We start from the raw sequence: 26,677 nt of genomic DNA, 5'->3' as shown, positions 1-26,677 counted from the left end.
GGAGTTCTGATATGCTCCCTGGTCTTCCAAGAAGGGGCTGCAGTCAGGAGATCCTCCTTTCTATATTATCCCCAGGACCTTTCATCCACTGTAAGGCTTTAATTTTTTTTTTTCTTTAATAAGTCTGAAGTCAGGATGTGTGTACAAGTCAATAGCTTTGCTGTAATCTCTGCCAGCCTGGACTGAAGTTGAGCCTCTCCTGAAAGGATGTGTATAGCTTTTGCCATTCACCAGGAAGCATCCTACCAGGGGAGTAGGAACAGCTTCACCGGGAAGGTGAGGACATGAGTAGTGTATGCAGCAGGACAGGGTGGAGAAAAACAGGCGCCCTGCTCATCACGAGACCTGGCCGAGCTGGGTGCGCTAAGCAAAAGACGAGGAAGCGGGGTGCTGCCTTAGCAGGCACGTCCTGGGATTTAGCTCATACCTATTTACGCCACACCTCCTTAGTCCAGTGCACTGAGGCCCTGGTCTGCCTGCACAGGGCTGTTTCCTGAAAAGTGGGCTTGGGGTAGGAACTTATTTATCTATGCAGCAGAAATGGGAGTAGGAGAGAGGCACAAGAGCCAGGTTCAAGGTTGGAAAATAATTTTCTCCCATAACTGGTTTGCTGGGCTGGAAAGGCACTGGTCAGCCCTGTGGGCAAAGGAGAATTGACACACTGCATCTTAAAAGAGAGCACAGGTCGTTCCTTGCTCACATGGGGTCCAAGATGCATGCTGGTCTTGCCTCCTGCTGAGGTGCATGCCAGGGGCAGCTTGGGTGTGTACTGTGCTGACCCCAGAGGAGCCCAGCTGCTCTGGGGCTTCCTTGTGAACCCTCAGCCAGCAGAAGGGAAGGGCCTGGGGACCGGTCCCAGTGCCAGTGCTGGCAGTAAGCCCTGTAGATGAAAACACCTCCCTTCTCTGAGCACACAGGACAAGGAGGGTGGGCTAACTTAGTGTTTCTCAGACAAGGCTGCACACTAGGTCCAGCTGGGGGGCTCGTAAGACCCATATATGCCCACGTGTCACCCAAGGCAGTTAAATCGCTATCTCCAGGGCCAGACCCAGCTGCTTTTGTTACATTCACATTTAAGCTCCTCAGGTGAGTCTAATGTGTGGCCACAAGCGGAGAGCTTCTGGACTGGGCCGTGTCTGTGCCCCTCTACTAGGCTCGTCCTATGGAAACAGTGTGTCAGGAAGTGAGGACATTTCCACCAGCCCAACCCACCTGTTCTCAGAATACCACCACTGTGTGTCGTAGAGCCTCACCTATGTCTTTGTGGTTTTATCTTAACACACCTATAGATACCTTCCCACCAGGCTTAGATCAGGAGACAGACAAGGCTGCTTTGCTTCAAAGTTTGGTTTGGTTCCATAAATAGTTCCTGAGCGCCTACTGTGTGAGGGACACCAGGGCAGGAGCCAGAGATACTCAACACTGTCCCTGCAATGGGTGATCACATGGCACAGAGAGGAAGTCAGATCTGAACCAGGTGACCTGAGATCAGATATCCGGGACCACTGAGAAAGGCACTTAGCTCACTCAGTTCAGAGTTGGGAAGAAGCCTCTTGAAGAAGAAGCCTTGAAGGCAAAGCAGGAGGCAGCCAGATGAGCAGGGAAGGAAATAGTCCTGAGCAGCAGGGAATACTGAGTAGGGACACAACATGGCCACCTCTCTCCCTTTGGGCCAGTAGAGGGGTGACAGTTCTTGAGTAATACCAGATTCTTCAACTCCTGCCAATTTCTCCATATTCAATCGGATACATCATCAAACAGTTAAGAGAACGGAGCTTGAAAAGGTCTTGGAGCACAGGTGAAAGTATGAGAAGAGTTCCTCTGATAGACTCTTATAATAGTGCCAAAGAATCGGGAGGACAATGTGGGTCCCTCGGCACCGGGCCTGGCCGGGGACCCAACATGAGCGACCTCTATTTGCCCTTGTGTACAAATGTATTATCCCTGTCCTGGGTTCACTTCGGGACAGCATCACATCTTTTGGAAGCCCATGCCCAGAAGCAGAACACCAGACTGGCTCTTCCTCCCAGCATTGACCAAGCCTTGGGATTTCAAGGATCTTAAAGCAGAACTTGTTTCTTTATCTCAGGTAGACAGTCAATTCCACTTGACAGCCTCAGTTTGAATGAGCCGTCTGTCATGCCACACATTGCTGGAGGCTGGCAATTCAGACCTAAGCGCATGATAGTGCACTTGCCTGCTCCTTCCAGCAGGAAAAGTGGGCAGTTGCTCATCTAACACAGGTGCCAGGCAGGCTATGAGCTGTGCTGTGGGAGGCTGGTGGGGCCTGGCAGAGGAGGGGACATTTAAGAGGGGCCTTCAGGGGTGTGCAGAAACCCGAGAATGAGGAGGGAGTGATCTGAGCTGAGGTAGAGACAAAGGTCCAGTGGGAAGTGGCCCATAGTGGGTACAACTAGAATTGGGAGATTGTGAGGAGTCTTGGGAGGTGGAGGTGGAAAAAAAAGTTGAAACCAGATAGTTGAGGTCTTTCAGAGCCAAGAGAGACAGAGCCAGATGTGTATTTGGAGAGGTCACTAATCATAGCCTCCAGCCCACTGAAGAGAAGAAAAGCCAATATTCCTGAGTTTTTGTAATTGTTCAGAACGACGACAGGCAGGCTTCGTTTTATTGTGCTTTACTTTATTGTGCTTCACAGATGTTGTGATTTTTACAAATCAAAGGCAAGACCCTCCACCAGCCAAAATATTGTGGCTGGCTTTATTGTCACAGTAGCTTTGTTGCTGTGGTTGGGAATCTCATCCACAATATCTCCGAGGTATGCCTGCCCAAGACAGCAATAGCTGTGACTGTTTACTGAGCACCCACTTTGTGCCAGAAACTATAACAGCAGCTTTTCATTCATTCCGCAGTCATCCTGCAAATAGGTGCGATTAGTCCCCATTTTATAGAGAAGGAAACCGAGGCTCTGAGAGGTGGAGGGACTTGCATAAAGATATTCATTCATTTGACACATGTTTATGGAAAACCCACGGTGCCTGACAGTTTGCTAGGCCCTAGCAATGCAATAGTGAACAAGGTGGACCTGCCCCTATGTTCATAGCTAACAGTTGATCTGGGAGGATGAACCGTCAGTCAAGAGGAATTACAACAGGCTGGGATAAGCGTGTTGATAGAGAGGAACAGGAAGCTATGGCAGTGATTTTCAACCTTTTTTGAGCCACGGCACATTTTTACAAAATCCTGGGGCACACCACCTACCAAAATGACACAAAATGACACTCTAGCTGTTAGAATTTATTTGAAGTTTAAATAAATTACATTTATTTTTAAAAAGTTAAATAAAAAAGGATAACTCCCTCATATATACAGTCCCATGTAACATCCCTCATATATACAGTCCCACGTAACATCCCCTTATAAATACAGTTCCACATAACATCCCCTCATATACAGTCCCATGTAACCCCTCATATATACAGTCCCATGTAACCTCATATATACAGTCCCATGTAAACCCTCATATATACAGTCCCATGTATCCCCTCATATATACAGTCCCATGTAACCTCATATATACAGTCCCATGTAACCTCATATATACAGTCCCATGTATCCCCTCATATATACAGTCCCGCTAATAGATACTGGAGCTTTCATCAAGGTTGTGGGTTCAAATCAATTTGGCAAATACTCTCTCTATATAGAGACTGGACAAAATCAATTTTAGAAAATGTTGGGTACTTGTGTAACATCATAAGTCCTCAGAGCATCTCTACTGTCAGATTAAGAAGTTTGCTTTCTAGGTAAGGATTCTGATAAATACTAGAGTTTTCCCTGAGGTTGTGGGTTCAAATCCCATGGTCAGCTGGGTGCAGGGGCCTTGGTTCTGTCTGTTTTGATGGTGTATATAGAGATTTGAGCTCTTTAAGAAGTTGACCCTTCAGGAGGCCATATACAATATAGATAACATTGTGATGCATTGTATATCACCCTCTGCGGGGGCCTCTTTTAAAAAGAAAAAGGTCAAATATCTATATACACCATCAGGATAGACATAACCAGCTGAGGCTGAGGCTTCATCTAGTGGTGGCAACATACCTCCAGTCCTGACCAGGATTAGAAATCGGGACCATGGGGAGGAGTAGCAGCTTCAACTACTCGCCCTGGCCACACAATGACAAGTGCATGGCAGCCCGAGCAGGGACCTTCCTGGGTGTGGATGAGAGGTGGCCTACTATTGGTTCATTGCTAGTGGTTGGGATGAATCCTAGAAGGTGATTGGTCAGTGAGTGTTCCCTGTGCCTCCACTCTTCCTGTCACTGATAGCTGGAGGGATTGTGAGGGGAATGTTTATGTTCGGATGGAGACGGCTGGCAGCGGGCCGGATATATAGCCTCCGCGGGCTATAGTTGGGGACCCATGTTTAATTTCCCCACGGCACACCTGACCATGTCTCACGGCACACTGGTTGAAAAACACTGAACTATGGTAACACAGAGCTGGGTGCTGAGAGACCCTTCTTGGGAGAAGTGACATTTAAACTGAGACCTACAGAATGAAAAGGAATTGGCTCTTGAGTCTCCATCTTTGAAGGAGGAGCTCTGCACTCTGACTGTGGTACCCAGTCATGTGTGTGCCTGGATTATCTTTTGATCACTCTACACCCCCCCTTCCAAGTGCCTTCAGGCACCCTGTAAAGTCCTCCCAGAATTGTTGGGAGGCCATGCTACTGCATTTCTTCCTTTGTCCTCCTGTTCCACACACATTCTTGCAGAGGTGTTTAGGAGGCTCCAACATTCCAGTTTCCCAGGCTGGCCATTGGCCCAGGCTGACCATAAGTCCTGCAGCCCAGCTCTGCAGAAGGCACACCCAGCAACGTCCCACCCCCCAGCTCTGTGCAGGGCCAGGCAGTGGTCTCCACCACATGCCTGCGGCCTCCTTGGCATCAGAATAGAAACACAGCAGTGACTTGCTGACAGCCTGTGGCCATTCAGAAGAGTTCAGCTTTCCAGCCAGGGTGACTGGCTCTTGCTTAAGGTAAAAAGATTCCAGAAGGAATTCCGCAGGGAAGAATTTCCGGTTGCCCAGTCTCTTGCCACACTTACATAAAGGAATCACAGATTTTAAAGTGCTCATTCCAGTTCTCTCCTTAAATGATTTGGGTTGGAAGAACCGGCCTCCACCACCCAACCATCCAGCTCAGATCTACTGCTTCAGTCACTGGTACAATTTCAGCTGCTGCTGGCATACCCCTGGGAATGGGATTGCACTATCTCAGCAAGCAGCTCGCTGCTTCTTCAGAGAACCCTCCTCAAGGTAGCTAACATTTACAGAGTGAACACCAAGGCTTAGAAACTGATAAGCTACTTACATGTATTGTCCTATCACTTAAACTTTATTCTGCTACCTGTGACCCTAAACTGAAATCAGTAGACTGGGAAAGTATTACCTGAAGTGTTTTTTATTAATCTTTTAAAACGTATGCATAGTTCCTATTTATTTCAATTTTTCAATATTAAAAGAGTTTTGCATCTTTATTTAGAAGTTTGGTAACATTTTTGTGACCAGAAATATGCTCTAGGAATTTAACTCTTGTGTATTGCAATTAGCCTATGATAAAATTGGTTTCCTTGTACATCATTTCACTTAAAATCACAGCTTCCAAGAGCCTGTCACTGGCATTAGGTAAGGGCTTACCATACTCATTTCATAGACAGAGTAACTGAGACTGAAAGCCACTATTTATCCCAGGTCACACAGCTGTTAACGGCTGACCTAGATTCTGACTCCAGAGTCCGTGGATGCATCCATCGTCCACACACTGGCTCCATCCTGTTCACCCACTGACCCTCATTCTGGCAGTGACTGGGTGCCCCAAGTCTTCCCGCCTCTCAGATGAGTTCTGCAGCAGTCGCTGGCTCCTGCTTGGCAGAGTGGGTTAGCAGTGTTGGAGAAGGAAAGAAGGGAGGCTGGGAGCACCTCAGTGTCCGCTTCGCCTGAAGGTCTTGCAGAATCATTACCACTGAGGTGCAAAAAGCATGGTCCTGGGACTGTCAGCAGCATAAGTTGTCAGAAATGCAAACTCTGGGGCCTCATCCCAGGCCTGCTGAATTAGAAACTAAGGCTGAGGCCCAGCAATTGTGTTTTAATAAAGGCTCCAGGTGATTCTGCTGCAGCTAAATATTGAGAACTACTGTCATATAGCACTAGAGAGGTTGGAGAGGGCAGATGAAATGACTTAGCTAACCCGTTCCTTGGTTCGAAAGGCCCACTCTTCAGGGGCCCTGTGAGAAGACTGGGCTGAGCTGGTTGGGCGCCAAATTAACTAATAATGGACTCCCATGCGGGGCAGATGACACCAAGTTGGTGCCCCCCAAATGTGAGTCCCCTTCGCTTCCGCTCCCAAATGCTCACTGAATGGAATGAGATGAGATTTAAATCTCATAGCCTGGAACCGGGGCTTCTTCTGGGTGAGAAATCGGGGAAGGGAGTCCTCTGCCCCTTGGAAGTGCTCCTGACAGTTTCTTACTCGCAGTTTTTGGTTTGTGTTTTTACTGAATCACGGACAGCCAAGCCATCATCCCTAATTACAAATGAGGAAATGGTGGGCCAGAGAGGTGAAGGGATCTGTGTAATCATCCCACTAGGGCGTGTGCAGCCAAAATAGAACCTGGGTCTTTTTTGTTGTTGTGTTTTTTTTTAACGGAGACAGAGAGTCAGATAGGGACAGACAGACAGGAACGAAGAGAGATAAGAAGCATCAATCATCAGTTTTTCGTTGCGACACCTTAGTCGTTCATTGATTGCTTTCTCATATGTGCCTTCACTGTGGGCCTTCAGCAGACCGAGTAACCCCTTGCTCGAGCCAGCGACCCTGGGTCCAAGCTGGTGAGCTTTGCTCAAACCAGATGAGCCCGCGCTCAAGCTGGCGACCTCAGGGTCTCGAACCTGGGTCCTCTGCATCCCAGTCTGACGCTCTATCCACTGCGCCACCGCCTGGTCAGGCGAACCTGGGTCTTTTGGTCCCACAGAGTGTGCATGGGGTGGTTCCCAGAGCTTCCCAGCCAGCGCCTTGCCCTCCTCAGCCACCTTCTGCCCACCAGGGCAAGGGGAGAAGGTAGAGCTGACCTCCCACGAAGCCTGCTGATCGTCCGCTCTACCGAGAATCCCAGGGGAGTGTGGTGACGCAGAAGTCACAAGTGTGTTTCAAGCAGGTGAGGTAGGTCCGCAGGGTCCCAGAAGGAGAAGGTCGTCTACTGAGAATGAGGAGGAATTTGTTGTAGGTCCAAAGAGATGGGAGGAATCTTGTCTTAGTAACTGGGGGGGGTGGGGGGGGGTAAATTTATGAGGAAAACATAATGGGACTGGCAGTATAGATTTGATGATCGTGAAGGTATGCTGGAAACAATAGGCTTTGTTCTGGAGAGTGTCTGCCATGGGCCCTTCCTCTGCAGTGTTGGCTACTCAGGTTTGGGCAGAGAGGAAGCAAAGAGTGGCTGATCCGGGGCTAGGATTTTGCCAGGCAAACTTGATGAAATGACAGAGGCCAACGGAGATTAAATAATTGGCAGGACTGCTTAAGACATGGTGGACTTGGAGCCAAGGCTGGATGGGGAGGGCAGTGAGGACTGGGAACAGCAGAGGGAGCTGGTGGAAGGATGGAGGGGCCACAGGGAGAGGTGGAACAGTAAGAGAGGGTGGGGAGGAGGCTGTGATCAGAGCAGGCTGCTTTACTGGAGGCCGAGGTATCAATAGATAGTGGGAGAATGTTCTCATAGGAGAGGGTGCTGGATGGATTGGTCCTGGGGATGCTGGAACTGGGCGACAGAGTGCTCACACTGATGAGAAGGGGAGAGAATAATATAATCTCAAGGAAACAAGATTTTTTTTTTTTTTTTTGCAAAAGTGTGGAGCAGTGGAAGTCTAAACCGGTGTTATCCGATAGTAATATAGTGCAAGCCACTTTTGTAATTTAAAATTTTCTAGTGGCTACATTAATTCAACCTGTTTTTTTTAATAATACATTTTGTTTAACCCAATATATCCAATATATTATCATTTCAACACATAACCAACGTAAAGAGTATTAATGAGCTGTTTTACATTCTGACATACTAAGCACGAAGCCTTTAAAATCTGGTGTGTATTTTACTCTCAGAGCACATCTGAGTGTGGACTAGCCAATGTCAAGTGCTCAACAGCTATGTGGGCCTAGCAGCTACTGTACTGGAGAGCCCGGCTCCAGGTTCTCGCTTCTTAACCCATCAATCTCCCACATCTATACCAGCAAGAAGCAGTGTGCTCATTTGGGAAATACAAAATAAGTGAAAAACTTCACCTCTTGGCAAAGTGCCTTATCTTATTGAAGGCAACTGTGGAGCAGTGAAAACCGAGTGGAGTTCGGTCTCAGCTCTGAGTTTCTACCGGGCGAGGACTTGGGCACTTGCATGCCTCTCAGTTTCCTTGCTTGCCCTGTCAGCTCTTCTATTTGGCTGTTCCTGAGCTGTGTTCTTTATAATAAATGGGTTATCGTTTTCTCAGTGATCAAATAAGCAAGTACCTGTGAAGCAAAAAGCATAGTCTCTTAACCCAAGTCTCCTGCCTGCTTCACAGGTCCAGATAATGTTTTTTTAAGGACTTTGTCAGTTGTGTAAATGTGAATTACTAATGTTTTCAGACCCAATGTTGGCATGCGTTTCTTTTTAAGGTCACGCTGTTTTTATTCTTTAAGGAACTCACAAACTCCCTAAAATATTCCAACTGTTCAGAAGGGTCTAGAGATAATGTAAGGTTTTCCTCCACCCCAGGCACCCAGTCTCCTCTCCAGAGAGAGCCACAGCTCTTGGATTTTAGTGTATCCTTCCAGGGGTGTTCTACCTATTTATTTGGATAAGTGTGTGTGTACATTCATTATTTTACTCAATGGAAACATTCTCTGCACACTGTTCTGCCCTGAGCTGGGTCATTATCTTTGAAATTATCTACTACCAATGCATGCTGACCTACTTCATTTCTTAGTGTCTCTGTAGTATGCTAAAATATGAACATTGATAATTCGAAGTCTGAATAGTGATCATTTCTTTAACTGGTTATGACATAATAATAGATGGTCTCTAATCCTGGTTCTTCAGATAGAGCTCCTCAAACCCTAGTAATTTCCTGAGTGCTAGGAACATCTTTTATTATATTTGGTCTGAGTGCCCAGTTCCTGACACAAAGCTTTTAAAAGCCTTGGAATCACCAGAGTGATGAGTGTGCTCTTTGTTATTGAGGGAACTCTCAGAAGGTGAGGGCTGGTTGGCAGAGGAACTGACCACGTGACTAGAGGGTTGGAACTTTCTGCTTCACCCCCCTGACCTCCAGGGCCCTGAAGGGAGAGTTAATCACCAATGAGTTAGGGAAATTGAGTTCATTACCAATGGCCAATGATTTCATTCAATCATGCCTTTGTAATGGAACCTTCCCCCATACAACTCCCACTCCCCCCCCAAAAAAAAACCCAAACTGAAGGAGTTAGAGAGCTTCTGAGTTGGTGAACACATCAAGGTCCAGGGAGGGGCAAAGTGCCCACAGACGGCGTGGAATGCCCCTTCCCACATACCTTGTCCTAGGCATCTCTTCCATTTGGCTGTTTTTGACTTGTATCCTTTATAGGAAACTGGTCATGTAAGTAAAGAGCTTTCCTGAGTTCTGTGAGCTGTTCTAGCAAATTATCAAACCTAAGGAGAAGGCATGGGAACCTCTGATGTGCAGCCATTTGGTCATAAGTACCAGAGGCCTGGACTTGTGATTGGCTTCCAAAGTGGAGGGTGGTCTTGTGATACAGAGACCTTAACCTGTGGGGTCTGTGGTGATTGCAGGTAGCTAGTGTCATAAGTGGTGGGATTAGAATAAGAAACAGTTTTCCTCTACCAGTGAACACATAGGCTATCTCCAGTCTTTTGCTACTACAATTCACACTACCATGCTTCAGTGACAATGTTTACACTTATGTCTTTGCATCTGTGTGCCTTTATTAGTAATAAGATAAGTTCCTACAAGTGAAATTCTAGGTCAAGAGGTATGTACTATTTAAATAATTCTATAGATGTTATCATATTGCCCTCCAAGCAGGCTACACCCATTTACAATCCCCACAGAAATGTTTGGGTACAACTTCTGCAAATTCCTGACCACATAATGTTATCAAACCCCTTCATCTTTACCAGTCTGATAGTGGCCAAGTCATTCAAGTTTCCCAGCCTGGGTTTCACTGGACTGTGATAATTGTGTATGACATGTAGTACCTAACAGGCTTTACCAATGGAAATGGTAGCTATTGCTATTTTGGGGTGATTTTTCTGGTTGGGGTACAAATACAGGAACCCAATGAGGGGAGCAGTTTGTCAGCCTCTATCTATACCTGCATCTATCCATCTTGTTTGGGTTTGGCTGACATCTGCGTGGCTTCCCAAGGCCATTAAACAGCAGGATCATAGGGGAGCTACCTCAGAGATAAGCTGAGCTTAGGTCTCTGAGTAATCAGGCCTAACAGGAGGGATAGGTACCCTGTAAATTACATGCAGCTGTTCATCATCAACACTATTCATGGTGTCTAAACCCAAAAGCCATTATTTGGGGTTGTGTTGGCCTTCTACACACAGCTGTATTTTCAGAATTCCAAGCTCACTTGTCTTAACAGCAAAAGTGAGGTAGGGACATGGGTATTTTAATTGTGTGAAACTGTGCCAATTCCCCTGCTAGCTATTTAACTCTCAGCGGGCTTGGGGCTGGAAAGGGGTTTTGCCAGTACCTCCCCCCCCACCCACCCAGCCAGACCCATTACTCTTTCAGCTCAGCATAGATCCTCCCTTCCTGATCTCTTCAAATAAGCAGCAGGACATTCATTCATTCATTCATTCATAAATTATCAAATATTTGATCCTATTAAAAATGTCCACACTTAGGCCTGACCTGTGGTGGCACAGTGGATAAAGCATCAACCTGGAACACTGAGGTCGCTGTTTCAAAACCCTGGGCTTGCCTGGTCAAGGCACATATGGGAGTTGATGCTTCCTGCTCCTCCCCCCTTCTCTTTCTGTCTCCCTCTCTTTCTCCCCTCTCTAAAATGAATAAAATATGAAAAAATGCTCACACTTAGAAAGAAAATATCCTTGGATTCAAAGGACCCATAATATTTATTTCTACTTTTGGTGTATAGGATTTATACAAAATACTTTGTGTTCTATTGCTACAATAATAACCCTTCTCTTCTCGGTAGCCTAGCTGGTCACAGCACATGAGGTTAGATAGATGGGTTGGGGTTCAAATTTCACAGAAGAGCAGAATTTATGTTTATATTAACTACGGACCAAATGTCTCCATGGACCTCTTGGTACAGGATCTAATACCAAGGTCCTTTTGATATGGACCAAATGTCCCCCAAGGAGGATCTAATACCAAGATCCTTTTGGTGTGGACCAAATGTCCCCCAAGGATTTATGAGTATATTGTGAGCATCTGCAAAGTGCCAGGCCCTGTGCTGGGTGCTGGGGCTGCTGAGATGGATTGGAAATGAGTTCTCCCAGCACCGATCTCCTGGTCTACTGGGCACGTGTGCACTTCCTGCTGCTCCCTATCGACTCCCCAGTTCACCCAGGTAGGGCCACACCCAGCTGTTCCCAACTGTTTGGGCCCCAGCCAGGGTTTCTCCTGAAGGTGCTTAGGACAAGCATGTGGCAGTGCAGGTGATATGTGTAAATGGTAAGATAATCCATTCTGCTGCCAGATCGCCCTCCTGGGAGCCTCGCTGGATCCTGCAGTTCCTCTATTCGAACACCATCCTGTGTCCTCCCTGCCTGGGAGATAACACCTTCGGGTAATCCAAGCCTGTCACAGAGTCCTCACGCTACAGACACCTGCACAGCTTAGTCACCAGGTCCCAAACCAGAGGACTCACCATGGCTCCCCGGATGGGTTCACTGTTCTCTCAGTGGGGACTGTGCTTTCTCCCTTTCCTGTGCTTTTAAAATCTTATTTTTTCAGCCTCAGCTTACATGAGTATCTCCCTTCTTCCCCAACTTCTGCAAGCCTGAATTTGGTCCTCTAAAATGGGGATAATAATATTCAGCAGGCCAGCACCTCAAGCCAGTGCCCTGCTGTGGAGGAAGTGTGAGCGCAGGCTAGGGGCAGTGATCGGTGGGAGTGCTGACCCACATGAGATATGTTTGGAGCCAGAGGGTTAAGGGAGGAATGGCTTTCGTCCACCCTCAGCTTATGTGGAGCTGGTTGTCCTGCACCCACCCCTGATGAGACCCTTGGGCACCTTAGAAATCAGCTGTTATATACTTGGAGTTGACTCTTTGCTCGTCAATATTTCCTTGAGTCTCAGGTAGGCTGGCCAATGGTCCTGGTTTACCTATGACTCTCCAGTTTTGGCAACAACACTCCCACATTCTGGGAAAACCCTCAGTGCCAGGCAAACCAGGAAGCTTGGTCACCCTGAGGCCAATGACACAGAGCTGATGTGAGATGGGCAGGTGGTGGGGGCTGCGGCTCCTGGACCAGCAGTAAGTACTGTGTCCTGCTGGGCCTTCCTCACGTGTCAGCTCATCCTCACAGCCTCCCCTGCCCGAGATTTGCTAGTCCTCATCTTACAGTGGAAGACACCCCCCCCCCCCAGTCTCATGGCGAGGAGGTACCAGGCTTGTACCACTGGGGAGCCCGCCCCATCAGGAGTCTCCTCCACAGCTCACTGCCACTGGGAATCATCCTGTGGAAGGAGATCCACCACCCACTTCAGTAGTTTTCCAACTCCTGGACCTGAGGGTTCTGACTCTTAGTATAGCTGCTTACAGGCTTGATGAGGGTGACGATGACAATGAGGGTGATACTGCTTTCCTGGTTCTCAGGTGCATCTGATTGTCACCGGCTGGATACATGGCTTTCCAGAAAAGTGGGTAAAAATGTCCTGAAGAAAGGGTCTCCCCCAGGACTCCTTAAACCCAGATGCCACATCAGCAATGTGTCTCACCATTAGTTGATATTCCTGTGCACGAGAATTGTGTTCTGAACAGTATTTACCTTTGTTGTGATTTCAGGAAATATATCCTTCTTAAATAGTAGGGTTGTTTTTAAATTTATTGATTAAAAAGAGAGGAAGGGAGAGAGAGAGAGAATCATGGATTTGTTGTTCCATCCATTCATGTGTTCATTAGTTGATTCTTGTATGTGCCCTGAACAGGCTTGAACCCGCAACCTTGGTATATTGGAATGAAGCTCAAACAAACTAAGCTATCTAGTCAGGACTTTAAAAATATGTTTTTAAAAGCAGAAAAGCACTACCTTCATAATTTATTTGTAAGAAAAGGGATAAGGAACCATTCTGAATACAAGTTCTCATTTAACATCTTTGATAGCTTCTTGGAAACTGAGACTTTAAGCAAAACAATGTTATGATGAAACCAATTTTACCCGAGGCTAATTGATGAAGAAGAGTTAAGTTCCTACAGCATATTTCTTCTTTTTTCCTCCTCCTCCTCCTCCTCCTTTCCCCTCCTCCTTCTCCTCCTCCTTCCCCCCTCCTCCTCCTCCTTCTCCTCCTCCCCCTCCTCTCCTTCTCTTCCTCCTTCTTCTCCTCCTCCCCCTTTCTCCTTCTCCTCCTCCTCCTTCTTCTTCTTTTCTTTCTCCTTCATCCTCCTCCTTCTCCTCCTTCTCCTCCTTCTCCTCCTTCTCTTCCTTCCCCTTCTTTCTTCTTTCTTCCTTCTCCCTTCCTTCTTCCTTCACTAACCAGTCATCCACTCATCAATGATAAGAAGAGCTAAATGTATTCTCCTCAGGGAAACATAGCACTACTGAGTGTCTATTACATCCTGTGGAGAACGTCAATCTTAGGTCACAGCGTTAAGAGCTCCTGGTTTGGGTCCCATAAGCTCTCTTTGAAATGACCTATTAGTATCTTTTCTCGTGTGCATACCTTTTTTTGCTCAATCCAGTTACTTGTCATGTCAGTCAGTCCTGTATAACAGTAATAGAGATGAATCATGTCATCACAAACTATCTGGTCACTGGCAGCCTACAATTAGTGAGACAAACTCCAGAGGTCTGAGACAGCTATTAAAAAACCCTCACAGATTACCAATGGCTATTACATACAGTGTGTCTGTAAAGTCATGGTGCAGTTTTGACTGGTCACAGGAAAGCAACAAAAGACGATAGAAATGTGAAATCTGCACCAAATAAAAGGAAAACTCTCCCAGTTTCATACCTATTCAGTGCAGTTCAATGTGGTCTCATGCAGATTTTTTAGAGCTCCTTAGGTAGCTATCCCGTGTAGCCTCTACAGACTCATCACTGACTGATGGCCTACCAGAACGGGGTTTCTCCACCAAACTGCTGGTTTCCTTCAACTGCTTATCCCACCGAGTAATGTTATTCTTATGTGGTGGCGATTCATTATAAATGCGCTGATATTCATGTTGCATTTTGGTCACGGATTCAAATTTAGGGAGCCACAGAACACACTGAACTTTCCTCTGTACCGTCCACATCTTGACTGGCATGGTCGTGGGCTGCTCCCTTGTATACATGGTGTTACATCATCATCTGCACATGCGTACATGCTGCCACATAATCCTACAGAAACTGGGAGGATTTTCCTTTTATTTGGTGCAGATTTCACATTTCTATCGTCTTTTGTTCCTTTCTTGTGACCAGTCAAAAATGCACCATGACTTTACAGACACACTCTACATTTTAAAAAATTAAATCAATGAATAACTGAAAAATGAAAAATTATATAAATGTATAACTTATAAAATTCTGTTGCCATCTAATCTCTAAGAAGCAATTACTGTTAACAGTTTAGCATATGCTACTTCAACAAACTTCCTACATATTAGCACATATTTACACAAACATAAGTAAGATCATATTATACTTTTTTATAACTTCATTTTTTTTTATTTCTTTTTTTTTTTTTGTGACAGAGACAGAGAGAATCAGAGAGAGGAACAGACAGTCAGGAAGGGAGAGGGATGAGAAACATCAATTTTTTGTTGCAGCTCCTTAGTTGTTCACTGATCGCTTTCTCATATGTGCCTTGACCAGGGGGCTACAGCAGACCGAGTGATCCCTTGCTCGAGCCAGAGATCCTGGGCTCAATCTGGTGAGCCTTGCTTAAACCAGATGAGCCTGAGCTCAAGCTAGAGACCTCGGAGTCTTGAACCTGGGTCCTCCACATCCCAGTCTGACACTCTATCCACTGTGCCACCACCTGGTCAGGCTATAACTTCTTTTTTTTTTTTTTTACAGAGACAGAGAGAGAGTCAGAGAGAGGGATAGACAGGAACAGACAGATAGGAATGAAGAGAGTTGAGAAGCATCAATCATTAGTTTTTCATTGCACGTTGCAACGCCTTAGTTGTTCATTGATTGCTTTCTCATATGTGCCTTGACCGCGGGCCTTCAGCAGACTGAGTAACCCCTTGCTCGAGCCAGCGACCTTGGGTCCAAGCTGGTGGGCTTTTGCTCAAACCAGATGAGCTCATGCTCAAGCTGGCGAGCTCGGGGTCTCGAACCTGGGTCCTCTGCATCCACGCTCTATCCACTGCACCACCGCCTGGTCAGGCTATAACTTCATTTTTTAACTTAGTAATATACCATAGACATCTTTCCTTGTTCTCACAAAGCTCATCCTTATTAATGGCTGCCTAGCATCCATTTTATAAATAGATTCTGATTTATTCAATTGACTTTTTTTTTACAGAGACAGAGAGAGGGACAGATAGGTACAGACAGACGGGAAGGGAGAGAGATGAGAAGCATTAATCCTTCGTTGCATCACCTTAGCTGTTCATTGATTGCTTTCTCATATATGTCTTGACCAGGGGGCTACAGCAGAGACAGTGAACTCTTGCTCAAGTCAGCAACCTTGGGCTCAAGCCAGAGACCTTGGGCTTCAAGCCAGCAACCCAGTGCTCAAGCTGGTGAGCCTGCGCTCAAGCTGGTGACCTCAGGGTTTCGAACCTGGGTCCTCCAAGTCCCAGTATGATGCTCTATTCACTGTGCCTGGTCAGGCTAAGTTGGCTTTCTTGAATAGAACTTTTGCACTAGGTCTGAATATTGGTTTAGTAACTAAGTTTCTCTGGTCTTGTTCTGGAATGATTTTAAACTTGTTCTAGAATGATGTTAGCATGAGGTATAGAGGTGGTTACTCATTAATTCAACTTTTTAAACAGTTGACAAGTAGTTTTCCTTTAAACTCTTGAGACTGTTAATTTTCCACCTTTGCCGTAGATCATTTATTTCTAATTATATGTGGTAGACTGACAGGAAGAGAAACTCTGTTCCCCAAACCTAGTTAAATTCCTGGTTAGTTTGTCTGATTAGGAGGAGGTTTTTCTGGTCAAGAGAAAATACAGAAACCAACACAAACTAGTTGCTCAGTTTACAGCTGTAACAGTGTTAACCTAAAAAAATAAAAGCCCACAGTGTAAGCAACCAGCATTTATTTGAGATTAAAAAAGAACAGCTACTTGGAAGCCCTGATTTAGGCAGACATCCAAACAGTGTTCTGATCAGGAGACAAAGGTAAGGGGTGTGAGAAGGGGAAGGGGAACAGTTACATGAGTAGAAGGAAGGCATTTCTATTGGTGCAGATAAGTTAACATAATGATGTTAATTCGAAGGAGTATATTTTTCATTATCAGTCTAGTCCAGTAGTCATAATATCTACTTTCTTGTTATCTTTGCAAACTGTTCTTTGGGGCACAATGTTGCTTTAGGCCCAGTCCAAATTATTTTGCCATTTTAACATTCCAGAGGTTTGAGGCCTAAGCCCCTCTGGCATGGCAGCTCAGGCTCCATTTTGTTTCATTTTGTTCATTTTTACTATGGAAATGTATTTATTTTCTTCTCTGCTCCATTTTCCTAAAGGCTGCCACTACTGTCCTTTACGTGTTGTTATATTTTTCATGATAGTTATTGTAGAGCGATGACAATTTTTCTCTCTAACCCCCCACACCCAAGTCCCCACATCCATCTCATTCCAACGTGGATGACCAAACTGTAAGGAAAAGTGACTTCATCAGGGATTTTCAACCCCTAAGGAGCAGAGACAGCTCAGTCAGAAAAAGTGGCTGTAGAGGAACATGTCTGTGGACATGGAGAAGGGCACTGTTGGTTTCCAGAACATGCTTGCTCCAGAGGCTCCCAACCTTTTTGGGGCCACAGACCGGTTTAATGTCAGAAAATATTTTCACAGACCGGCCTTTAGGGTGGGACAGATAAATTTATCACGTGACCGAGACAAGCGTCAAGAGTGAGTCTTAGACGGATGTAACAGAGGGAATCTGGTCATTTTTATTTATTTATTTATTTATTTTATTATTATTTTTTTTAACGAGTGCTCTTTTATTATTTTATTTTATTCATTCATTTTAGAGAGGAGAGAGAGAGAGAGAAGGAGGGGAGGAGCAGGAAGCATCAACTCCCATATGTGCCTTGACCAGGTGAGCTCAGGATTTCGAACCAGCAACCTCAGTGTTTCCAGGTCGACGCTTTATCCACTGTGCCACCACAGGTCAGACAGGTCATTTTTTTTTTAAATAAAACATCGTTCAGACTTAAATATAAATAAAACAGAAATAATGTATGTTACTTATTTTTTTTCTGCAGACTGGTACCAAACAGCCCATGGACCGGTACCGGTCCGCGGCCCGGGTGTTGGGGACCTCTGCTCCAGAGGACCAGCAGCCTTGGCTGACTCACCAGAATTCATTCACTCTATTGTTCAAAAGGACTGGCACGCCATTTAGGAAATTGGCACTACGCTGGACCATTAGCCACCGCTCAGGCTCCATTTTAAAGTGGATGCATTTATAATATATTCTTTTTTACATCAGCGTCTGAGAAATTTGGGCTTGTTATTTTTGTTTGTTTTTCAGTTTTGCTGTGTCTTGGGCCAAAGTAATTGAAAGGCTCAAGTGAAGGTCTTTAAGGCTATGAAAGGGCCAGTAGTGTCCCTTGATCATCATGGTTAATATAGGATGTATGTAAAATCCACAAAAGGGATGAAGCCGATTTGTCACTAGTTGTAAATACAGTTCTCCAGATCTTACAGTAATCACTATTCCAACTGCCTATATTTGAGGTCAGAGAAATCATAGAAATACAGGTAGATAAATGATAGTCACCCAATAGAGTGGGGAAAACACTGGTTTTGCATCAGAGAGAATTGCATTCAAATCCCACCATTGCCATTTTCTAGCTATGTGGGCATGTTCTGACTCTCATGTAAATAAATAAAAGAGATAAGGATTGCAAAGTACAGAATAAGTATATAATATACTGCTCACAAAAATTAAGGGGTATTTCATAATGAATATGAAGCAATAAAATATCCCCTACTTTTTGTGAGCGGTGTTTGATAACTGGCACAGAAAGCCTTGATTGTAGTTCTTTTTTATATGTTTCTTAGCTTTTATTTATTTATTTATTTATTTATTTATCTATTTATTTATTTATTTATTGTTAGCTTTTAGATGTGCCTGATTTTTTAAACTACCCAGGCAGCAACAGTCCTATCAGGAATGGTTCGTTCTTCTTGCTTCTATAAATATTTGGTCATTCACTTACTCATTTACTCAGCAAACATTTATTGAACAATAGCTGGGTCAGGTGTTATGCTGGGTACAGGGGGCACAGAAACAAACAAAAAATATTTCCTGACCTCCACGGGGCTAGACTGGAATGTGACCTCTGTTTTTCTCCTGAGAAAGAGTGAGAAAGCAAATGGGGCAAAATGTTAATAATTGGTGAATCTAGAAAAAGGTATATAGACATTAATTGTACTTGTCCTTCAACCTCTCTGTGCGTTTAACACTTTTTAAAAATTATTTATTTATTTATTCATTTGAGAGAGAGAGAGAAAGGGGGAGGAGCAGGAAGCATCAACTCCCATAGGTGCCTTGACCGGGCAAGTTCAGGGTTTCAAACAGGCGACCTCAGCATTCCAGGTCGACACTTTGTCCACTGCACCACCATAGGTCAGGCAATACTTTTTAAAATACAGAGTTAGGGAGAAAACACATAGAGTTACTTGGTAGCTATAACTCTTGAAAGCCATCATTCCTGATTTTTCAGCATGGAATTTGTCAGGTTACATCCAGGTACCTAGCCAGGTCTCAGAGTGGCTCAAATGCGATATGCTGGGGACAAAGGGACAATAGAAGTCCTGGGAAAGTAACACGTGTGGTTACCTGGAGCCACACAGCAGGTGCCCGGGGGCAACTGGGCACCCAGAAAGTGAGAGGGCTTCACAGGAAGTGGAGGTGGAGACCAAGGAGTGGGCTCCAGGCTTGAACCCTGCCCTGTGCGTTGTCTGGTCTCCAGCCAGCCCTGACCACTCCTCTCAGGGCATTTGTCACATTCTGTGCCATCCACCTCCAACCACTGACCTTCGATTTGAGCATAAAAAATGTGAGCTCTGGAGTCGCAGCCCATGTGTAAATCTCAGCCTTGCACAGTGAACTTGGACAAGTGAGTCCTATGGAGCCTGAGGTTTCTTATATTTAAAAAATATTTAATTTCTTTAATTTAGCTTCTTATATTTAATTTATTTAGTTTCTTATATTTAGTTTCTTATATTTAATTTAGTTTCTTATATTTAAAGAATATTTAAAAAATATTCTTTTTTAAAAAATATTTGAACCGGCAACCTCTGCACTTCAGAACGATGCTTCAACCAACTGCACTCTCCGGCCAGGGCTCTTATATATAAATTCTCGATAGCATCTCACTAGGTTGTATAAGACTAACAAGATGAGGTATATAAGACAGCACAGGGCCTGTGCCTGGTACCTACCTAACATAGTGTACCAATATACATGTAACCTTTGCCAGTGACCCTACTATTAACCTACCTATTTCATGCAGAAATCCGGGCTTGCAGCCTCGTTGCCTCACCCACTCCCACACTAGCATGTCCTCCCTACTCCCAAATGCATGATGTAAATCTGACCACTCTTCATTCTCTTCAAGGTTACATCTCCATTTCTTATCCAGGCCCCTGAGGCAGCCACCTGACTGCTCTTCCCACTTCCCTGCTTGTCCCCTCACCCCCAGAGTGTATTCTGCAGCAACCATTCTTAAGCTTAAAGGAGAATATCACCTTCCCACTTAATTCTCCTATGGCCTCTCCTCACCCTTGACTGAAAAACTTCACGCCTGACCTCATGACTTGGGTCCTGCCCAGCTCTTCAGCCTTGTCTCCTAAACTCTGCATGTGGCTCACTGTACTCTAGCATACTGACCTTCTTTCTGTCCCTCAAACCCAGTGGTGCTCATGCTCACCTCCCAGTCTTTGGACTTGTTCTCTCCGCCTGAAATGTGCTTCCCTACATCTTTACCTGGCTGCTCCTCTTCCGCCCTGTCCTTTAGGTCTTATTTCAAGTCGTTTGCTCATTGAGAACCTCCGTGACCATTCTATCTAATGGTGTGTATCGCTTGCATCCCCATTGTCATTGGTGCCCCGTTTTATTATCTTTAAAGCACTAGTCACTATCTGAGATGACCTTGTTAGTTCATTTAGTCCTTGTGTGTCTCCCTTGTAGAACTAAAGCTCCAGGAAACAGTAAATGGTAACCTTGTGTCGTGTTCACTGTCAGCTCAGGCTGCCTTACAAATTACTGTACCACAGACCAAGGGGCTTAAGCAGCAGAAAGTTATTTTCTCACATTCTGTGGGCTGGAAAGACCCACATAAAAGTGCTGGCAGGGTACGGCTTCTGGTGAGAGCCCTCTTCCTGGTGTGTAAACAACTGCCTTCTTACTGTGTTTTCACGTGGTCAAAATTTCCTCCACCTGTGCGCTGGAGAGAGTCCGAGCTCTCTGGTGTCACCTCTTACAAAGACCTTAATTCTATGGGATCAGGACCATACCCCTATGGCCTCATTTAACCTTAATTACTTCCTTCAAGGTCCCAACTCCAAATACAACTATGTGGGGGGTTAGTGTTTCAATATAAAAACCTAGGGGGCGGGGATCTAAACATTCTGTCCATGACAGTCACCATTGCAGCATTAGCGCCGGAACCTGGAAGACAACTTGGCATATAATAGGCACTCAATAAATATGTGTCGAATAAATCAATGAATCATAGAAGTTCACACCACTGTAGATTCATTAAGTCGCCCCATATGTAGCACTTCATCCTGCAGGTCAGGGTGTGTCACTGTACATTCCCCAGTCCGCCATCAACGCCACGGTGGAGGAAGACATCCTGCTCTCGGTGGAATACTCCTGCCACGGCATCCCCACCATTGAATGGAGGTATACATCCAACTGGGGCATGCAGAAGATTGTGGAGTGGAAGCCAGGGACTCAGGCCAACATCTCCCAAAGCCACAAGGACAGAGTCTGCACCTTTGACAACGGCTCCATCCAGCTCTTCAGTGTGGGCGTGAGAGACTCTGGCTACTATGTCATCACAGTGACGGAGCACCTGGGAAGCCATCAGTTTGGCACCATTGTGCTACACGTGTCGGGTAAGACGACTCCGGGGACCCTGGTGCCCTCTGACTGCAAGTGTGTGGGAGGCCAACTTCATGACATTAAAAACCATGTCTTCCCCTGCCCCATCCACAGAGATCCTCTATGAAGACCTCCACTTTGTCGCTGTCTTCCTTGCTTTTCTTGCTGCTGTGGCTGCAGTGTTAATTAGTCTCATGTGGGTTTGCAATAAGTGCACATATAAATTCCAGAGAAAGAGAAGACACAAGCTCAAAGGTAATTCTCTGGGCCTTGTGATAACCAATTCATGCTTTTGTGGCCGGAGTTGGCCCATGTTATCTTGTTCTCACCAGAAAACCACCTTACGACTGATTTACAACTCAATGACTTGTCTTTTGCTTTGCAGAAAGTGCAACCGAGGAGATTGAACTCCAAGATGTTGAGTGTTAGCCAAGGCTGAGCCCAATTACATTCCTACCTCAAGAGGAAAAACGTTATTTTCCAATGAAAGGAGCAAACAGTCCACCCTAAGAGCCTCCTGTTGTCCTGCCACTGACGTCCATTCCTGACGGGACTGCCGGATGTGGACACAGTTGACTGAGGATTGGACAAAGTCAGTTCTCATACTTGCACAAAGTTCAAGGAGAAGAGTGTTTTTGCATGGCTGTGGCGTCAGAGCCGTGCTAACCCATCACCCGCGGTGCTGTGCAGGTGGCGGCCGCTTGCTCCCACGCTCCGCTTGGGCTTGGCTTGGCCCAGGGAGTGGCCGCTGGAGGCATCCCCGTATCAGAGGCCAGAATGCTCCAGAATGCTCAGGTGTGCAGCCAGCGTTGGAACAAGCTGTTTGTGCTCCTGCCTGCTCTGCTCCTGCCCTGTAGCCCTCTGCTATGGAGGCTGTTGTGAGAAAACAGGAGGTTTTTAGACAACCTGCTGGTGAAGACAGAGGTGGGAGGAGACGGAGCGGTGCTGCTGCGCTATAGTGAGCTGCTCAGAGAAGGGAAGGGCCAGGACCCCGCCAGCCTGGAACTCTAGAGAAAAGAGCTTAATTTGTTCTTGAGGGACCAGCATTGATAACAAAAACTGGGGAGAAAATTACCTTTCTCTTCCTCTCTTAGTCCAACATGATTGAATTTTCCCTCCTGTGTCCCCCAATTTAGGCCAGTGTGAGGAAAACAGTTTGGGCACAGTGGCGGCAGCAGCCGGCCCCCAGAGGGCTGCCTGCCCAGCCGTGCGCAAGCGGGGCCTGCGTCACAGGTGGGACAACTGGAAAGTCCCTCAGCTCAGGCTTTGAATCTGGCCCCCTAAGTCTTCATGCCTCAGGTCAGGCCCTTGCTCTCTCCCAGACGGGCAAAGGTCCGCCTGGTGCTCGCCTGCCTCAGTCAGATTAGCGAGTGAAGCCACAGTGGGCACAGAGCTCTCCAAGCAATGTCAAACAAGCAGAGGGTTCCTCCATGATCTGGTGGCAATCTGCGCTGCACTGAGTACACTGATAAAATGACCCGGGTGTTGGGCTGCAGGTGAAATGGGGGAGGGGACTGGATCCTCTGTCCTTTGTCCTTATTCTCTCAGGTGTTCCTTAGCAAGGTTACCTGAGAGGTTCTTTGTCCCAACTTCCGTTTGGGAAGCTCTAAAGGTGGCCTGAACTTATTTTCTGTGATCTTTCCTCTCTCCAATATTCATAGCTGCAAACCAAAGCTACCACAAAGCCCAGTTATTGGCGGAAGCTGTTTTTTAGCTGTGTCCCCAACCCCCTCCTGCAAAGTCACCCACGCAAAAAGGAGAGCTAGATCATTTCCTTCTCCCCCCCCCCCCCCACCATTTCACCCGCATCTTTTCACATGTGGTGGAATAAGGAATTGCCTGAGAAGTTAGTATGTGGTCTTTCGGGGAAGAAGGAATGCAGGGTTGCAGGAAGAGAGCTTTTGGAGAGTCAGACAGGAGTGATCAGGGATCTAGGGGAGGGTTCAGAAGGCACAACCTGACTCAGAAGGCAAGGCAGGAATTGGTTTGCACAACTGATTCATAGCTCTAGCTCCTGACACAGAAGTTCTCACCTCCAGCTACCTGCTGTACACACACACACGTAAACAGGCACGCCTGTTCCCTTTCCCAGGGAGCAGAGGAGCCATGCCTATGTCAGGACGGGTTCCTCATAGCAGTCTCCACCACCCTGAAAAAGCAGGGTGAGGAGACCCGGAGAGAAAGGGGGTGCAGGACAACCTGCTTCCTCCTGCCTGCTTCACACACAATGTCCATCAGCAGGAAACTACTTTGGCTCTGGTAGTTGCTGGAATCTGTGTTCTCTTTTACTACCTGCCTTTCAGAACTCTACCTCTCAGCCTGTTGGAAGGCAGGAGTGGAGACCTTCATAATAAAAGGAGACATGTAAAATGAATACCCAGTGAGAGGCCTCCATGGGCAAACCCAGATATAAATTAAATTGCTCCCCAAATATTTCAAGAAAGTTTATACCTTCTGCTTTCCATGCCCTTGTTTTGCACTTTGAAAGCTCGCTCCATCCTGAATGTTACCGTGAAAAGTTTTTGATTCTAGAGTCTGAGATTTTTATTTTTCAGAAGGGAAAAGCAAATATCATAGAGGTTACGCACTGCAAATGTTAAGTTATAAGTTATGTTTCAAACTGTGAAAATTGTTTTCAAGAATGAAATAAAACCTGAAAATAAAGCCCTGGCCCTTTTACGTGTGCACCTACTGTGCGGAGAAGTCTGAACCCAGCCGGGTTCCCTCAGCTGCAGGCAGAAAACCCTTAGCCACTGTCATGGGACTGGCACAGTTTTAAAATGACAATAGGATGAATCACATTGGCTCTAACAATAAACATTCTTTAGCAACTCAGAAAAACAACACTTTATTATCACCACCATTCTCCCCTCTATTGTAGCCAGATGACAAGTTTGAAGTTTTTGCTTCCAAAATATGAATTGTAACTACCGTAGAGTCCTTTCTGCTTTTGGTAAGGGCTGAGGCAGGGATGTGGCGAGTGTACCACCCCCTTCGACGGTGCATAAGACACTCGACAGAACATACATGCTTTGTCAATAGAATGTCCTCTCAAGAGACTGTGATCTAAGAAACCAAAAAGTTACTGTTCAAGAACGAATCCACCCAAGTAAATTGGAAGATGTGAGAGGCTTTATCAAGCAATTCATGAATCAGGCAGCATCCCATGTAGCAATGGGAAGGGCACTCAGAGGAGTTGTGCAAATGGAGGGTTTATATTGGCAAAAAGAGCGGGCAAGGCAAGAGTGAATTATTTCAGGCAAGGTTACCTCTCCTAGGGGAAGGCAGGGCTTTATCAGGCACAATATCTCACTAGTGATGGTCAGGAAATTTCAGACTGATTCGTTTAAAAGTCCACTCCCAGGAGAGGCTGAAACTGTAGTTGGTGGGCTTAGCAAAAGTGGGTCTGGTTCTTTTTTTAATACTATACCAGGGGTCTCAAACTCAACTCAGCATGTGGGCCGCAGAGCAAGATCACAGCCGTTCGGCGGGCTGCACTAGGTCTACAAAAGGCAACTGTTACGCAACACTTTTCTCACTGCAGTTGAAAACAAAAAAATCAGTACAACAAGCACAATCGTACATGCAGTTTACTCAGTGTCACAAAACGACCAGAAACTGTAGTTCGCATCACAACTGCTGTTAACTAAGCTAATATCTAGCTAGGATGCTAGAGAAATGAAAAATACAAGTAGGCCCCTAGGCTTACTTAATTTTATCCAAAATATTTTGAACTTCGTGGATTAGTCTGCGGGCTGCACAAAATTGTTCGGTGGGCCGCATGCGGCCCGCGGGCCGCGAGTTTGAGACCCCTGTACTATACAGTTGATTCTTTTTTATTTTATTTATTTTTTTGTATATATTTTTCTGAAGTTGGAAATGGGGAGGCAGTCAAACAGACTCCCATATGTGCCCGACCGGGATCCACCAAGCATGCCCACCAGGGGGCGACGCTCTGCCCATCTGGGGCATCACTCTTGCATCCAGAGCCATTCTAGCGCCTGAGGCAGAGGCCACAGAGCTATCCTCAGAGCCCGGGCCAACTTTGCTCCAATGGAGCCTTGGCTGCAGGAGGGGAAGAAAGAGACAGAGAGGAAGGAGAGGGGAAGGGGTGGAGAAGCAGATGGGTGCTTCTCCAGTGTGCCCTGGCCAGGAATCGAACCCAGGACTCCTGCACGCCAGGCCGATGCTCTACCACTGAGCCAACCGGCCAGGGCTAGTTGATTCTTGAAAACACAGGTTTAAAATCTGTGTGTAAGTGGCCCTGTGCAGTTCAAACTTGTGATGTTCAAGGGTCAACTGTATTTTCAATCCACAGTTGGGAATCCATGTATATGAAGGGTGAACCGTAGTTATACTCGAATTTGCAACTGTGCAGCAGGTCGGCACCCCTAAGTCCTGTGCTGTTCATGGATTAACTGTATTATTATTCTTTTTCATGTCATGGTTGTTCTGGGTGTGCAAGAAGAGTTGAAACAGAAAACCTGTGTCCTTGGAAGCCCACGTGAGATGGTAATACCTCACAGTACATCACGCTCACTCTGATTTGAAATCCTCCCACACAAAGGCGAGGAGCAAAGGCAGTTAAGAGATAAGAAAGGATAGCAGGGTATCTTGTTCAGTGCAGGAATGCAGGCAAGCCCTGAGTAAGGATGCCAGTCACAAGGGTTAGGTAATTGTTAACATTGGTGGAGAAGCGGCAGAATAGGGCACTGGGAGATGTAACCAAGACCAAGCAACCAAATACGATGGGGTAAAACCCTCAGGCTGACTTAAATGCCGTCTCCGTGACAACTCTGGAAACCCTCATTTTGTCATTACCTCTTACATATCCAGCCTAGTCTTCTTCTTATTTGCCCAGTTTCCAGGGAAACATTAGACACATCTCTTGTTTACTGACAACAGAGCACATCCCTGTGGTTGTTAGCCCACGAGAATGGTGAGTTGCCAGTGTGTGCACCTTTCTGCACACCCAAACCTGTCCCAGCTCTCAGCTTTTCCTGTCCTTGAGAACAAGGTTGCTGAATTCATTATCAACACTACCTTTTAAAAATGAGGTGCGTGTTTTCAGTTTGGTTTAATTACAAAAATGATAAAACCTTCTTTAAAATTAAAATGATACTGAAGCCTATATATAAAGTAAAAAGTGAAAGATCTCCCCTCCTTCAATCTTACTCAGAGGGAATAGTTAAATCTGGTATGTATAC

The 26,677-nt window shown here is 45.9% G+C and overlaps 1 protein-coding gene and 1 non-coding gene across 2 annotated transcripts in view; one reads left to right on the top strand and one right to left on the bottom strand.

Annotated features, from left to right (window-relative positions):
* Positions 1-24,193, top strand: part of VSTM5 (V-set and transmembrane domain containing 5) — a 28,026-nt gene extending 3,833 nt beyond the window's left edge. The window contains exons 2-4 of the mRNA XM_066360724.1: positions 21,158-21,484; positions 21,585-21,725; positions 21,856-24,193. Of these exons, the coding sequence (XP_066216821.1) occupies positions 21,158-21,484; positions 21,585-21,725; positions 21,856-21,899 (512 nt within the window). The 3' untranslated portion in view covers positions 21,900-24,193. The remainder of the gene's footprint in view (positions 1-21,157; positions 21,485-21,584; positions 21,726-21,855) is intronic.
* On the bottom strand, positions 13,763-13,889 carry LOC136389836 (small nucleolar RNA SNORA25). The gene has a single exon (XR_010748398.1). It is a non-coding gene; the product is annotated as a small nucleolar RNA SNORA25 (small nucleolar RNA).
* Positions 24,194-26,677: the final 2,484 nt, after the last annotated feature.

The sequence above is a fragment of the Saccopteryx leptura genome, chromosome 1, assembly GCF_036850995.1.
Source record: "Saccopteryx leptura isolate mSacLep1 chromosome 1, mSacLep1_pri_phased_curated, whole genome shotgun sequence".
Classification (NCBI taxonomy): domain Eukaryota; kingdom Metazoa; phylum Chordata; class Mammalia; order Chiroptera; family Emballonuridae; genus Saccopteryx; species Saccopteryx leptura.
Note: the sequence above shows the minus strand (reverse complement) of the source record. Positions and strands in the feature narration are given on the sequence as shown.